Source organism: Athene cunicularia (genome assembly GCF_003259725.1).
Source record: "Athene cunicularia isolate RWA chromosome 15 unlocalized genomic scaffold, athCun1 chr15_part1, whole genome shotgun sequence".
NCBI lineage: Eukaryota > Metazoa > Chordata > Aves > Strigiformes > Strigidae > Athene > Athene cunicularia.
This window is the reverse complement of record NW_020799121.1, coordinates 12,854,665-12,870,163: the sequence shown is the minus strand read 5'-3', so window position 1 is coordinate 12,870,163 and position 15,499 is coordinate 12,854,665. Positions and strand designations below refer to the sequence as shown.

General features: G+C 40.2%; 1 protein-coding gene across 1 annotated transcript; it reads right to left on the bottom strand.

The window, feature by feature from the left end:
- Positions 1-6,050: 6,050 nt before the first annotated feature.
- Positions 6,051-15,480, bottom strand: ANAPC7 (anaphase promoting complex subunit 7). The gene is made up of 11 exons (XM_026860022.1): positions 15,279-15,480; positions 14,140-14,326; positions 13,635-13,754; positions 11,758-11,869; positions 11,354-11,507; positions 11,113-11,255; positions 10,771-10,888; positions 10,092-10,288; positions 8,597-8,821; positions 8,019-8,169; positions 6,051-7,136 (listed from the first exon to the last, which is right to left on the bottom strand). Exons 1-11 carry the CDS (start codon positions 15,377-15,379, stop codon positions 6,947-6,949), a joined length of 1,698 nt encoding a protein of 565 aa, XP_026715823.1. The 5' UTR covers positions 15,380-15,480; the 3' UTR covers positions 6,051-6,946.
- Between the last annotated feature and the right edge of the window lie 19 nt (positions 15,481-15,499).

The window sequence follows — 15,499 nt, the reverse complement described above, 5'->3', positions numbered from 1 at the left end:
CACTCCACCCTCTGCTCAGTTTGCAGAGCTCTGAGCACCTGAAGAGGTCTAAAATATTCCATCGCAGCGATTTAACCACATGGAAGAGCAGAGAAGCCTTTGGCCATCAGTTTAGCAGGCTCAGTTTGCCTATCAGGTTGAGCTATTTGTTCAAATAGAGACAGTGGGATATCCCCTTATAGCTGAATCTGTGAGGATTCTATCCCCTTATAACTGAGAATCTCTAAGGATTACCTGTCACTAACAGCCCCGTGGAGTCAGTCCTCACTGGGTTGGCACTGGGACTAGGCTGGGGTTAGGAATGGGCTGTGGGCTTTCTCCTCCCCTCAGGGCAGGGGAGAGGGATGGCCAAGTCCTGCCTGCAATAGGCAACACTCCCCTTCATGCCACAGCAGCACGCCCAGCAGCTTGGTGTCCTACCCAAGGGATCCCCGTAGCAAGCTGTAAACATCTCTACCCCTATTTAAGGCCAGATGATGGATGTTCTTCCCTCCACCACATAAAACCGCTGAATTTATGGCATGGATAGTAAATCATAGCACAAAAGGAGATGAAACCCATCTGTTTCCTAATCACCCTCTTTGGGCAATAGAGGCAGCAGGAACAAAAGCAGAAATCAAAGCACAGCACAGGCAGGGTTAAATCCTGTTTGCAAAATCTCAACTATTTCCAGCGTTACTGAGTAGAAGGTCCTTAAAACTTCTCAGAGCCCAATATTTCTGTAAGGGGAGCAAACACTTGACCTCCAGCCTTATCAAATTGGCCGAGTTTCAGCGTGACATTATCCTCCACAGAACAGACACCAAAAGGTTAGCGAGAGCTGGCACCTCCTTTCTTACCTATTAAAAGCTGTCCTGCTGAGCTGAGGAAAGGTTGAGGTCTGTCTCCATACCCTCTTCCTCCTCTTGTAACAGACAGCAGCAACACCAGAATCCAGTTGCTATCCAGGCCAGCTAGAATTTAGGCTAAGACAAGAATTACTGTTTATTTCAGAGTCATGCCAAATGTCCCCGTGTTAGTTAAACAGACTCCTGCACTCCAGGCCATGTGGGGACTACCAGATGATTGAGACAATTCAATCCATACAAACGTGCCCCCCCATCTCACTATGGGCCTCAGCAGGAAAACCAGAAATTCAGGTTACACCATCTTCCCACTCCGTCACTGGCTAGCCAGGGCCTCGTCAAGTTTTACAAGGCAAAAAAAAGCTCCTCGGTCACAGATCACAGCTTTTCACTGGCTTCCTGACAGACAAACATTTATCTTAAGAACCACATGGACAGCAGCTTACATGGACCAGTCTAAGGAAGATGTGTATCCACAGATTCCTGTTCTTGCTCTGCTGATGTCATCACACTTAAAGTTTCCTGGAAAACTATTTACTATTTCAAGAGGATGAAGCCAAGTGACCAGCTTCAGCTCATCAAACCATACTGCACATCAGGTAATAACACAATATATTATACACTAAGCATTAGGAAAAAAAAAAAAAAAAGCAGGAACAACAAAAAGTCAGGGAATTTTAAAATAGTTAAATAGTTCAGGGAAAGAACTGGCATCTTAACGGCCTTTACAGCAAAGCACGGGGCAACAGGCCGCCTCTCCAGCACAGGAACAAGCCCTTTTGTGCTGCCAGATCAACCCAAGTTCTTGGATCAACTGCCAATGTAAGTAGCTCACTTCTGCCAACCATTAAACTCTCCCAGCCCAGGGAACCCAACTGGGAGATGTTCCAAACCACCGAACCCCCTCAGTTAAGCAGTGTGCTGCTGCCTGCCCATCCAGCCACTTCGATGTAATTGGACTTTTTGTTCTCTGTACATTTATATCAAGTCCAAGTTTCAAGATGTGGGATTTTAATTTTATTTTTTTTTTCCTTTGTCCTCTAGAAAAGGCTCACAGTGCTTTGGAACAGACAGCTGACAAAAAAAGATAGCCCAAGACTCCCCAGGGAAATGTTCAGAATGTGAGGTCAGTGCTGCTTGCCACGCCACCCTCCAGTCAGACACACCGCGGGCAGGCCACGCCACAGGGCAGGCAGCTCAGTAGAAGGCAGCTGCTGTCCTTTAAGAAATAGTTCTGTGAAGAGTCAGATGTAGAAAATTCTGTCCTTTTTAAAATTCCTAAGTCTGGAACTGTACTGCTCTTGCTGGATTCCCAAACCATCAGACTTTCTGCATGCATCGGTGTTTTGACGGGATGATAAAAGAGGAAAAGGAATCTGATCTCCAAACTTACAGAACCCTCAGCCTCTCTGGGGAAGCTATTTGCAAGGGAGGCCTTCGCAGTGTAAACACCCGTCAGCGACCCACCGCAGCAGAGGCTTCCCCTGCACATTCCATACCCAGCATTACACAACCGTTAAGGTTCACAAAGCAAGCACAAGGCTCAAGACAGCAAGTGAAAACATAGATTATTCTTTCTATTTTGTTGTTGCCATCAACAGCGAGAACTAGCCAAAGTGCTTTACTTAGTATATAAATTGTTACACTGAAGTTCCCCAAACGAACATCTTACTTTTCCCTGAGCTGTGTTTGCACCAGAATAATTTTTTTTTTTCCACCCAAATACGAAGCCCTAGACATCTCCCTGCCTTCTCTTGGCCAGCTTCCAAACGACATCATAACCAGCCTGCTGGTTCCAGGAATGTAGCAGGAATTGCAGCAGTTGCCCCATTCCCCCCCTACCCAATCCAGCCAGCATTCCTCCTGCCATTACCTTTCCCTCCAAGATCCGGTCACTGGATCAGCACAAACATGTTAATGATCACCCAGGCCTTAGGCCAGGGCTCCAACAATTCAACAACAGCTTTACAGCTCCTGCCCTCTCCTCCTCCACATGCTTAAACCAACCAACCTTTTGCAGGGCTATTAAGTGAGCAGATAAAGGATATAAAAATATAGTAGGAAAAAAAAAAAAAAGCAGCAAAAAGGTTTGCAGAGTTAAAAAGCAAAAGGATGGGAGAGGGGTGGGGGTAGGCTCAGGCATCAATCCACAGAATTACTTTTCAAACTGTCACACTGGCAGCACAGGAATGTAACAGGTAGGGGGAATCATTCTTTAGGGCCACACTGGATGCTTTCAATGAAAAAACTACAGCAAAATCGACTGCAATGTACTTGAGTTCTGCTGGGCACTGCATAAAGTCCTGTCAATTTACTGATGGGCTGTACTGAATACACATCATCTTGAATATGCTACTTTAAGCCCTGCCTAAGGCTTCTTAGTTTGAAATGATAGGTTTATACTGAGTTTAAGTCCACCTAGGAGCACTAAATTTAAGACACCTGGAGACTGCACTGATTTAGATCTGTTTTTTTTAAGATATCTGGTTATTGTGTATTTGTGTAACTTGAAATTACAGTGGCAGACACAGCTTTTGAGATTTCCTTACCGCTGAGATCTAAAGTGAGGAAAGAAGGTTTCCTGAGTAAGAACTGCTCCCTGCTTCTGCCTTGGATGGATCAGCTTCCACAACACTGAGCTCTGAAAAGCAAGGAGGGAAAAATCACCACACAAAACCAGGCCTAATGAGGAAGATGGTTAGGGGGGATAAATCCTAGTTAATCTAAAATCTCTCTCTGATCAGGAGCAACAGAAAAGGAAAAAGCACCTCATTTAGTCAGAAAACATTTCTGTTGGCCAGCAGTCCTCAGTTCCTTCTATTATCTCTGCGTCACAGTTCTTAGATTCCCAAGATCGAAAAATCAGAATTAGAAACTCTGCCAATATTTCAGGTGCTATCAGCACATGCCAGAATAAAGCACGAACAAATCACTTGCTACAGACCATGTAGTATTTTGATAATTCCTAGCCACATCACGATCGTGTGCTGCTTTTAGACTCCGGTGAATCAAGTCTTTTAGCCCTTACCCAAGACTACGTAAGGTTTGAAGAAATTCTGTTCCCTTGCATCAGTTCTGTGTCTTTCCTATGGCAAAGTAGGGAAGAATTAAAACTCACTAATGACATCTGTGATTTAAATTCCAGGACTTCAAGCCAACACGGGCACTCCATCCTGACCCAGCCCCAGACATCAGCACTTGCAGACACGCCAATGCTCTAAAATACAACTGGATGGCAACAGCTTTCTTGCCTCACCTAGAAATTGCCTCACTTTGGGGAGCTTACATCATGGATTCGACAGTCTGAACTTCAGTTTTTCGTCTTTACAATCTTTTCTTCTAGGGTGCACAGCGCATGATTAAGGGATGGAATGAGGTCAGCTGCTTATTATGGGCTAATTGTTACATTCCCTGAACTAGAATAACAGTAACTGAATTTGAGAGCACAAGATCTCTGCAAAACCAGAGATCACATTCTAAAATTAGAGCGCTAATGAAGGCTCATTAATAGGCAAGAAGAATCCCTCTAGAATTCTGAAGCTAGTGCTAAATATATCTATTGATACAGCCTCAAATGCACTCGACATGTATGGCTTTCTGAAGTTCCTTACTCGCTGTACAACCATTAGCAGACCAGACACAGGATACATAACCCCAGTACATCAGGTACTCACAGAGGTATTATTTGCAGGATCTGACTGAACTTTTCACTTTCAATAACAAGCCAAGTTATCAGAAAAACAAAGCAGTAAAGATACAACTCTATTTTGACAGCTATCTTAAGGTGTTCTTAGGTGTGCCTGGAGTTGTTTGCTAAAGCCACACATAAACACACCGATGTTTTCTTTACAGCACACTCATCTTGAAGTAGTTTTAGTTTCCCTGTCTGCTCTAAAAGGAGAGATTATCAGATTATCTACATACTACAGAATGGTTTTAGTGGTTCTCTGATTTCCTGTTCTATGTAAATGTTTCAGAGAAATGCATAAGGCCAGTGGCTTCCATCTGCAATTAACGACCTATTTAAAGGAATCATTAGAATAAAATGACTGAGCAGCTTGCAAAATATACATCACATACCTCATGTACTTCTCTCATCAAAATTAAATGCATCCTTTCTGTAGTTTAATAACACCAAGAACTCCTTTTTTCTTTTTCATCCACAACAGAGGTTTGGAATACAGCTAGAAAGCTAATGAAGCTACCCAACTTTCAGATGCAGAATACAATCTGATGAATGTGCAAGTGTGAGGAGAAAACAAATCAATCTGTTTTAAAAAGAAGGGATGCTTTGAAGTTGCTTGTAAATGTGTATTTCTTTCTGTTATGAAAGACATGCAGTGAGCTGAAATCTATTCACTGCACCACACCGCAATGGCATACAGATTCTTCATCCACCAGAATGCCACTGACACAATGTTTGCTCTAACTGAAATACAGCCATTTGGTGTATTTGTTTAATGAAGGAGCAGGAACAGCTTACGCCAACTCAATCACCAAGACAGCAGCACATGCTTTTCTGTTCTTCCCATATAGTCTTCAAATAACCGTAATTGAATTTGATATTTTGGAAAGTCTAAAGCCCACAAAATTCCAGAGAGAACAGATATCCAGCTGTTTTCTTTTCTTAAATGGATCAACTATTAGACTCCTCCTTTGTAAGATGTGACATACCAAAACATTTCCAAAATAGACTATAGAAGAAGTAATCTGCCAATTCTTTCTGTTGGGCATTTCTCTAGTTGAGATAATGCACATCACAGATGGAGAGATATTTTACCCTGATATGCATTATACATGTGCATCTAGGGGGAAGCTTGTTTTCCATGTCTTGTATTTGCATCAAACAGCCATGTTTCCTTCAACTGATACTCAGAACTGGCTTTTAGCTTTGTAAAAAAAGTCTGTGTGCTCCAGTATACCTGTGGTAACAGAATACATACAAAAGGAATTAAATTGCTAATATAAAGATAAAAATACATATTTTAGTAAATCAGAACTGTAAGAAAAATAAGAGCAAGAAGTAATTCCTCCTCCCACACATCAAGCCCACAGAACTGAAACAGTTTCTAGATTACACAAAGCAGCTCACCCTTGAAACACTCATGTTGAGAATTTGTAGGTGAAGCAACACAGCTTTCCTTCAAGAGGTGAGGGAAAACATGTGAATTCAAGTATTACCTAACAAAAAACCTGAAGTATATAAACATGGCAAAAACAAGACAATATGTGTATTTGCATAATTTAACAGTTCTACAGCAATGCAAGTGAAGAGGCATGAATTCTTTTTATATCGTTTTAAATGTCAGTGCTGTATACAGAATGTGAAGTGCTTTGAGTCACCGCTGTAAAACCTTTTAGTAACATACTGAAATATAACTAAACTGCATTTAAAAATAAATGTTCATGTACAGACTTTAAGTGATTACAGGGTTTAGTAGGGATTGATGAAATGACTGTAATTCTCCAACACTGGCTCAATTCTGTACACATAGAAATCAGTCAGCTACAAAAGTGTTCAGAGGTCAAAGTTGCCCAGCGTACCAAACTTCTCCTTTACAGCACATGTAATGTCTTATAAAAAGACAAATTAATTCAACAAACACAGCAAGAGAAAAGTGCTGCTTTCAGCCATACCCAAGCAACTCCTTCAGACTTCAACAGGAGCGTGAGCTCAAACGGTAGCATACAAACAAGAGAGGAAGACCTTTTCCACAAAGGAGTACAAACCACTATATTTACAAATCGATCAAGCACACCTAGCCCTGGACAGAATTTAGATATTGTTTTCATCATAAACAACAGGCTTATTACACATTTCAGATTCTAATGCTTTTAGTTTGAGCAGGAATTTTTTGAAATGAAAGTTGCAAACAACCTCCAATACAGTTAGTCCCTTACACTTAATAAATAAGCAGCATCAAGAATCTTCATGGCATTGAGATGCATAGAACTATTAAATGGTTTCAGAGTCTATTAAAAAAAAAAAAAAAAAAAAAAAAAAAGTCCTTTGTTACTGCAAAAATCATAGTTTATGTTCTTCAAAGAATGGCCCTAGTGGTATGTTCAAGTGCCAAAACAAGCAGCAGGATGAGGGGCCATTACTGCATGCCAAACCACTGTTCTTGATCTGCCCACTGAGCTGCTTCACTGTCACTGCCTTCCAAGTCCCCCTCTTCTCCACTTCCCTCCATATCATCCACATCTTCTTCCTGGGTTGCATCTGTTGGACTTTCCTCTTTCTCCATTTTCTGCATTCCTTCTAGTGACTTCTGATCATTTGGATCCAAGCTGAGGAAAGAATCAAGAGGAAAGCATTGTCCTAAAACTTTTTTTTCCCCTTATATTTGACATCATTGTAAAGAAAAAATAAAAAATTTTTAAAAAAAATCTCATCTTGTTGCCTGCACTTCCTGTTTAACATCATCAAGAAGTTCAATTTAGTAGATGATGCAACTTCACCTCAGGCTGACCATAACACTGATGTAACGCTGAGTATTACATCTTTATATAAAACAATTTTGATCCTCAAGAATGTGCTTATTTAAACATCACACTCTTCCAGAAAACTCAGTCAACTCTTCCTGACAACAGTAATTATAAAGTAACGTGAAAGCAGTAAAAATTTAAATTACTATGACTAAATATATTATATGCAAGCAAAAACCAGCTGACCCATTTAAGCTATAGAAGTTTATAGTAGACATAATGTGCTAGATTTAAGGCAAATTTAACTTGCTGAAATCAAAACATGGTAACATCCTAAAATAACATTTAGGTTATGTTAAATTGAATCACACGATTTAAATTTACTTAATAGCTCATTTTTATATAGCACCTTCTAGTCTAAGGAATGGATCTTAAGGTGCCTGACTGTATAATTAATAACTATAAATAAATCCATGCCTTAATCCTTTCCTGGGCAAGGAATCACATGCCTAGTGACATGTTTAGCATTAATGCAGTCCATAAATTTTGCACTTCTCAGTTCAAAGCCTTATTGACCAAGTAATTAATATACAGGATGTCATTTGTAATGTTTTTGTTTGTTTTAAGGAGGAATGATATAAAGCTACCACTGATGCATGTCCTAATTAATTAGTGGCTCAACTTTTTACCCAGTCGATTATTGGTTCTTAGAAATATACTGCAATCCCAGAGTCTCTGCTTTACCTCAGGGCAATACTGTACTGGTCCATCGCTTCCTGATATTCATTGACAGCTACAAGAAAGTCTCCCAGTATTCGGTGCAGAACACAGTCACTCTGATTAGCCAGTGCATTCCTCAGCAAAGCAATTCCGTCTTCATACTTCTGTTCTCTACCTGTTTATATGCAAAGCTACAGTTTCAATGAATAGTTTAGATACATCTATAAAAAGTCAGAGTGTAAACAAAGAGCCAGCACAAGACTTTTTCTGCCTTCAGAACTGTCAGCGTGGGGGAGAGTAGTGATGTAGTTCTTGCAAGATGAACTCTGAACAATGGCTTTTTGTTGCAATAACTGCTACACTCACAATTACATACACTTTGAAGTAAAAAAAATTTGTTTGCAATTGTTTTAAGCGCTGCTGTAATATCAGTTGCTAGATACAATTCATACCTGTGATTTTTTTCCTTCAGAACTGATAAATCCCTGGGCTGTAACATCACTGTTATATTTCTCACATCAGTAAGGCTGTAGAACACTCTTCCACGTAAAACAGTATGCTTTAACTAAATCGACATGGAGAATAAAAAAAAAGGAACTTACTAAGAAGTTCTGCTTTCTTTACCACAGCTTTAATGTAATCAGGTCTTTGAGTTAGTGCTTTGTCCAGTAATGTTTTTGCTTTTTCCTGCGTGACTGGGTCCTCGAGACAGACTGTTGCTAACAGAGTGAGTGTCTGTGCGTTGGCTCCCAGGGTTTTATACACATTATTTGCCATAACCATAGCTTCACGGATACTGTTGGATGCCAGGTAACATTCAATGAGACCTGATGATACAAAAAGGAAAACATTTCAGGTTTTGAGTGAGCACTACAGACACTCAACCCTCCTCCATCAGTTGCACTTTAGCAGCACTCAGACTCTGAACAACTGACACTCCAATAAGCAAACACAAATTGCAATTGAGAAAGTGACTCTATATCCAACATTTATTAAAACATATCAAAGAAACTTGCAGATAAGGAAACTTGGACACAAATATTCAAATGGCACAGAGTTCTAACAAGGAAACTAAGACAAAGGTAAGAGATGGACAACTGTCTCCCAGGACCAACATCTGACACAAGACTAAATTGTGACGGTTTACACGTTTCTTCCTTGATTGCGAGAGAAACTAAGTTATTCAAGCAAATATAAAACTGTATTACAGTGCTTCTAAATGCATGCTTTTCACTTTAGCGGAGAATCTACAGCACTGTGCCCACCACAAAGCACGAGATATGGAACTGGAGCAGCCACGAGAATCAGATTAACACTCTCCATTTTGAATAAATGAAGAAGTAAAAAACAACCCAAAATTTCACTGCTGAGTATTACAGAATAATCAGTTTGGTTTTACTTAACCAATAATCGCACAGAAGACAGACAAGCACCACTGAAAAAAACCTGAGAGCCAGGGAATCCTAAGAAAATAGACCCTAGAATACATCACCGTGTTACAAACTGGTGCAAGGTTTAGCACCTCTCATACAATTCTTCTGTGTATTTTCCACAGGCCTACATTTCACCATATCCATTCTACAGATAACTGACTTCATCACTTTTATTTATGGGCGGTACTAAAAATAACCCCACCCCCCCCAAGACTAAGTACACCTGAGATTTTTGTCTAATTCCAATACCAAGATATTAATACTTTGCCTGGACTCTTCACAATTTACTTGAAGCTGCTGTTGAGATCAACAAGATTTAAATAAATACGATGAAAGCATGACAAAACAAAGCTTCCAGTGGAACTAAACATATGGTTAACATCATCACCCAAAAGTGATCGGCTCAAAACACCCAAGTCTGTTTATATCCAGATTAAACAAAGCAAAAAAAAAAGCTCTTTTTGAAAATCATTCTTACAAATACATGCATTGTCTAGTATGCCTCATCTGACTGCTTCTAGCAGAGCGGGTGATAATAATTCACCTACTAGAAAGTCAGCAGGATAAAAGAATTCCTGTCTACTCCCTGGGCCTATTCCTCATCGTGACACCAACCTTCACACCAAAGCAAAACTATACACGTGAGTAGCTCCCCTTCACTCACCTTCATAGCAATCCAGCCTGCAAGGTGCAAGACGTATTGCTTCACGGAAGTGTATAATTGCTTCCTGTACTCGGCCCATATTCCTAAGAGCAGCTCCTTTCAGCAGCAGAGCTTGAACACTGTTACTATTAAGCTGGATAGCTTTGGCTCCTAAATATAAGGCACGAGAGTATCGTTTACTGTAGAAACTATGACACCTATGGAAAGACAAGAGGGATTGTAAACATGTACTGCCAGTGGTGCCTGTGCACATTCACAGAGGTTTAAAAGCAGAAAGAAAAAAAGAAAAAAAAAAAGAAAAAAGAAATTACAGGCAATTGTTGAACTTCTTGAAGTTAAGAATGCATGTTCAGGAAAAAAACTCTTCAGGAGTTTAAAAAAAAAGCAGTATGAATATTAATTGCTACTATTATTTAATATAATCGTTGTTATTGTACAGGTGCAGTAACTCTAATAGGTTTAAACATACAGAAAACAATCAAAATAGTTATTTTTTGGTTATAGCTAATGGTTATTTTTGGTATATAGCTAATTTAAGTTACCCCAAGAACAAAACAGATAGGATAGAAAAGCACCTGAACAAAAAAGCTGACTGCACTCTATCAACTGTAATCTACCACATCAACTGTTTTCCACTGCATGCAGCGTGTCAAGAGTTGAGGTAAGAAAGAAAACTTACCCAGATACCACCCAGGGTTCTGCATGTTGATCAGAAATATTGAAGAGACGGCAGCCCAAGTTCTCCACATCCTCTAGTCGACCTTCACGTGCCAATAAGTAACCATATACATCCATTCCTAAAGAGAAACATTTGAAGATTGATCATCGAAAACTGGAAAGTTCATTCACAAGAAAAACCAAAACCAAACCCACGAACCTCCCCTTTAAACTGTGCAGCCATCAGTAACTGTTCAAGATACACAGCTTCTGAATGCAAATTCAGCTGATTGCATCAGCTGCTACTCTAATGCCACTCATCAGATCATTACAGTAGGTAAACTTTCTTTGAGGATTTACTCACCTTTTATCAGGTAAGGATCCAGCATTTGTGCTTGTTCAAATTTTAGAATAGAGTTTTTATTATCTCCAGCTCTGAAATAGAGGTCTGCTAAGCTCCCCAGTAAGTCTACATTATCCCTCAGCAGTGACTTTTTCTCTAAAGAGCTGTAAGAGGAAAAAAAAAAGCCTGTTATTTATGTAATTCCATTTAAAATAGAATTACATATAAATATATTATTACATCGTTGTCTTGGAACTCTTACCAAATGGTATTTATGGCTCTTGTGTTATCTCCAGTATGCACAAAAGCATATGCCTTGATCCACACGGAAAGCCAATCCAAGTTAGGAATACTCTGAATTACGTTGATGGTCATAGAGGCCACTTCTGCACCTTTCACCGACAGCGAGAGCAAGCCTATACAGAATGGTATATACACCAATTTCAGCCACCATAAACTGCTTTTAACACAAATTAATCATCTGAAGACCATAAACTCTATCCCTTGACAAGCACAAACAAGCAGCTTGTTACAAAACTTTTCAGAATTTGCATAATGTAAGCATTACATATTACATGCAAATGCAAGACAGTTACCTAGTCCCGAGCATAATTCGAATTATAATACTGTTTAATACAGAAATCCCAACAGTGTGAAGACACCTACCTAGTATAGCATCAAGTGCTAAAGGGCACTGTCTCAGTACTTCTTTGTAGCTCGTAACAGATGAGCGTTCTTGACCAGCTTTCTTGTATAGATTCGCCAACATCATATTGATCTACAAACAATAGAAATGTTGGTAGAGTCAAGTATGAGAAAGGAAAAATCCTCACTTAGAAAAGGTCACAACTTTGTCTTCAAGCACATCTCCCTCCCACTCTAGGCAGAAGACAAAATTACCTGCTCTTCTTCTGAGAACACTGTAACATACCATACAGTTTAAAATTAAAATTGTTGCTTGTTTCTCAGTCCAAAGATAAAATTTACACTCTTTTGTATTTGCACAGTGCATCTTGAAATCTCAGTGGTTTGCATATACAAAGTCAAAAGACAAGAAGGGCCTGTACATCCATTACATCAGCCTTCTTTCAGTTGATCTCTCTCTATCAGTGGAAGTCTTTAAGAGAACTGGCTTAGGAAGGCAGAAAAAGTTTCCATTTTGCTTCTGAAAGAAGTCACAACTGATGAAAGAAAAATTTAAGCTCTACACAAGACAAGTAGCTGGTTTCTGCTACACTATTTTACTAGCTGGTATAGGTAAAAAGTTTGCACTTTTCTCAATCTTTTCTTCTTTTTCTGTTCTGTAAGTTGATCTTCAAACAGAATATTTTGATGTTACTAGAGTCTCAGCAATATACACTGTTAGCACAATACAGAAATACCGTTAACATGAAACACAGCTGATTGACCTGATGTGTTAATCTTTTAAGCCCTTACAGCATACCAGAGCCAGCAAGCAAAGACTCAACATATTTGGCACTGCAGGCCACAATGGGATCTAAATATTTAACATTATCTAAACTGTTATTAAAAAGGATGAGAAGATTTTAAAAGGTGGAGCACGGGCATTCCTTCTACTTGCCGAAGTCTTCGGCCTGTCAAGGATCTTACGTTGCTCAAACTACACAACCAGACATGAGGTGCCATTCCATACACATTCTGGGTTCAAGAATATATTAAAACACTTGTTCAGTCTAAGCAATCACAATTTAGCAAGTTATGTTAACTGGCTAATAGTGAAAACACCACAGAAGTGTCAACCTTGTGAGACAATGAGGCTACAAGTCTTCTCCAGCTCTAGCAGGTGACAACATGCCTTTCCTCTCCAGTGATGCACAGCTCTTCCACAGAGACTAGGACTCCACTTTGTGGTTAGAACTAGGCAAAGTACATTAATTTAAACAATTGCTTTGGCTCTCACATTTACATGTTTGACTCAGAACTGCAGAAAATTATTCAGACAGGTATATGGCAATCACTTACTAACTTGCAACAACTCAGCTGTTTGCAATCACGTAATTTTTCCTCCTGGTAGATGCTTTTGTTAAGACCATTATCCTTTCCCCTATGAAAACTATTCATGATAACATGCAAAGAAGAACTATCAAATGGATGATACAAATTCAAAGCCTTATGTATAGTTATCCAAATACTTTACAAACTTTTAGAATTAAAAAAAAAAGCATTTCTTCATCCTTTTACAAAAGCAAAACTCTGTACTTGCCATGTGCAATACTAAAGAGTTAACTAGGTAATTCAGACAAATTAATAAAGATGCACACAAATATTTAACTCTTTTCACTTTTTTTGAATTCTTTCTAAAAGAGGCAATACAAAATTTGTCTGATTTTAAAGAGGCCAAATAAACCAAGCCAATATAAACATTAGGAAGTGTTTCCAAACAACATTTAACTAATACAACAGCAAATATCAAGACACAATGATATCATACCTATAGGCTATGTTGGGTTTGACCAGATACTGGCCTATATATACAAGATATGCTGACGAAGGAGTTTTGACAGAAGTCTGTCAGAGCTCACCTTTGGGGTCCTCTGTCTGGAAGGAATCCCATCAAGAATAGCAATTGCATCTTTATCTTGCTTCAGCATTGTATAACATTCAGCCATTTTATATTTCACTTCAATTTCAGATGGTAAACACTGAAATAAAAAACAAACTTTGAAGTACAATGCTGTTTTAGTCAAGTAAAAAAGCCCAAATAAGGTTTCCTCATTAAATGCTTGCACCATGTTGAAAAATTCTAATTCAACAAAGTTAACAATGCAACCTACTGCTAGCTGGTATTGCTCCTATCTTCAAATGAAAAGCATGAACTACATATAGAGAAAAATCTCATGTTCAAGATGATAGCAAGTTTTGCATTAGAAAACATCACTCTGATATTTTCAAAACTAATTATCCTTAAATGTCAGGTTTATTTGACATGATAAATTCACAATCTAATGTTACCATATTGAGTCAGCAATGCTAACTGTAAGGGGAAGCATGATATTTTATGCAGTATATTAGTCAATTTTTAAATACCTGGCTCTGGGGAGTTGATGCGGCATTCCCAGTAGAAGGTCGTACTTTTGAAGTTTTACTTAATGCTTTTTTCTGCTGCAAGGCCATTGTATACTTACTTACAGCATTTCTATATTCTTTATCATGGAAGAGAGAGTCTGCGTGATATACAAGGAGCTGGTATTTCTGAGATGGTGAAAACAGTTCCCTAGAAGAAACGCAAACAGAAAGGCTGAGATCACCTAAGTGCATAGGAAAAAAAAAAACCTTACAGATCCAACGAATTTGTAGCTTTCTTTTATCTGGCTTCAACTTCCAACTGTTGCTGCTTCTTATGGAAGGGCCCTTGAGTAACAGGTACGATTTCCTCACAAAGGTGTTATCTTGCCAATTTCTTTTATCTGTATACAAGCAAATGTAATAGCCGCTCCTGTCACCTCATCAGTGACAAAATCTCACATTTAGCTGCTCCTCCTTTCCGTAACAGAGCAGCCCCCATCATCACCATAACAAACCACAGGTCACCAACGTCCATTAAAGCACGTTTTCTTGGAATGGACTCAAGTTTACAAGGCAACCCACCTCCCTGTACAGCTATTCTGTTCCTAATCCACGTTCCTACATTTTACAAACTCTCTTTATAACACTTCCAGTATGCTTGCAAGAAGTGTTGAAGTTAGGGTTTCAGATGGGGATTTTGGCTTCAGTCGGTTCCTCAAAACACATCCAAAATGTAAAATGATACCTAACGGGGAAATCCTGAAAGATAAAGTGAATCACTTGAGTCAGGGGAAGAACTGTGACCTACACGGGGCACCCTTGGGAGGAGAAAAATCACTCCACCTCTACCAGGACGCTCGTGTTGTACCACGTAACCCCGAAGGGTACAGGCTGCGCTGCTCACGCAGAGGCGCACTAACAGAGCCGGGCTTTAGCCCCTGCAGGGCCGGGGACAGGAGCCCGGGGGCCGCACCACAGAGCCCAGCGGGACTGCTCTGAAAGCGAGCCTACCTCATTCTCTACTCGTAAAACACCCCCCACCACCCTGCGAGGTCCCGCCAAGCCTTTCCCTCAGCACCACCGGCGGCCTCTCCCTCAGTCCCGCCGGTCCTGTCAGGCCGCAGGCACCCGGCGCGCCCTCTCGCGGGAGGGCCACTCACGGGTTATTGCCGCTCATGGTGAGGAGAAGCCCGCTGAGGAGCCGCACGTTAGAGTGGAGCCCCGCGGACGCCATCTCTCGTACGTGCTCCACCACACTCATGCTGGCAGCGGAAAGGCGCGGAGCGAAAGGGACAAACGGCAAAGAATAAGACAACGCCGCCGCCGCCCGCCGGCACTCCAAAATGGCGCCACCGAGGGGGCCTCGCGCGCCGCCGCCTGC

Excerpts from the sequence above, each read along its gene's own strand:
- ANAPC7 (XM_026860022.1), bottom strand. The coding sequence starts at position 15,379 with ATGAGTGTGGTGGAGCACGTACGAGAGATGGCGTCCGCGGGGCTCCAC. Across the intron at positions 13,755-14,139 it reads CATCAACTCCCCAGAGCCAG|TGTTTACCATCTGAAATTGA; the intron begins GTATTTAAAAAT and ends TTTTTATTTCAG. Across the intron at positions 11,870-13,634 it reads CCAGACAGAGGACCCCAAAG|ATCAATATGATGTTGGCGAA; the intron begins GTGAGCTCTGAC and ends TATTGTTTGTAG.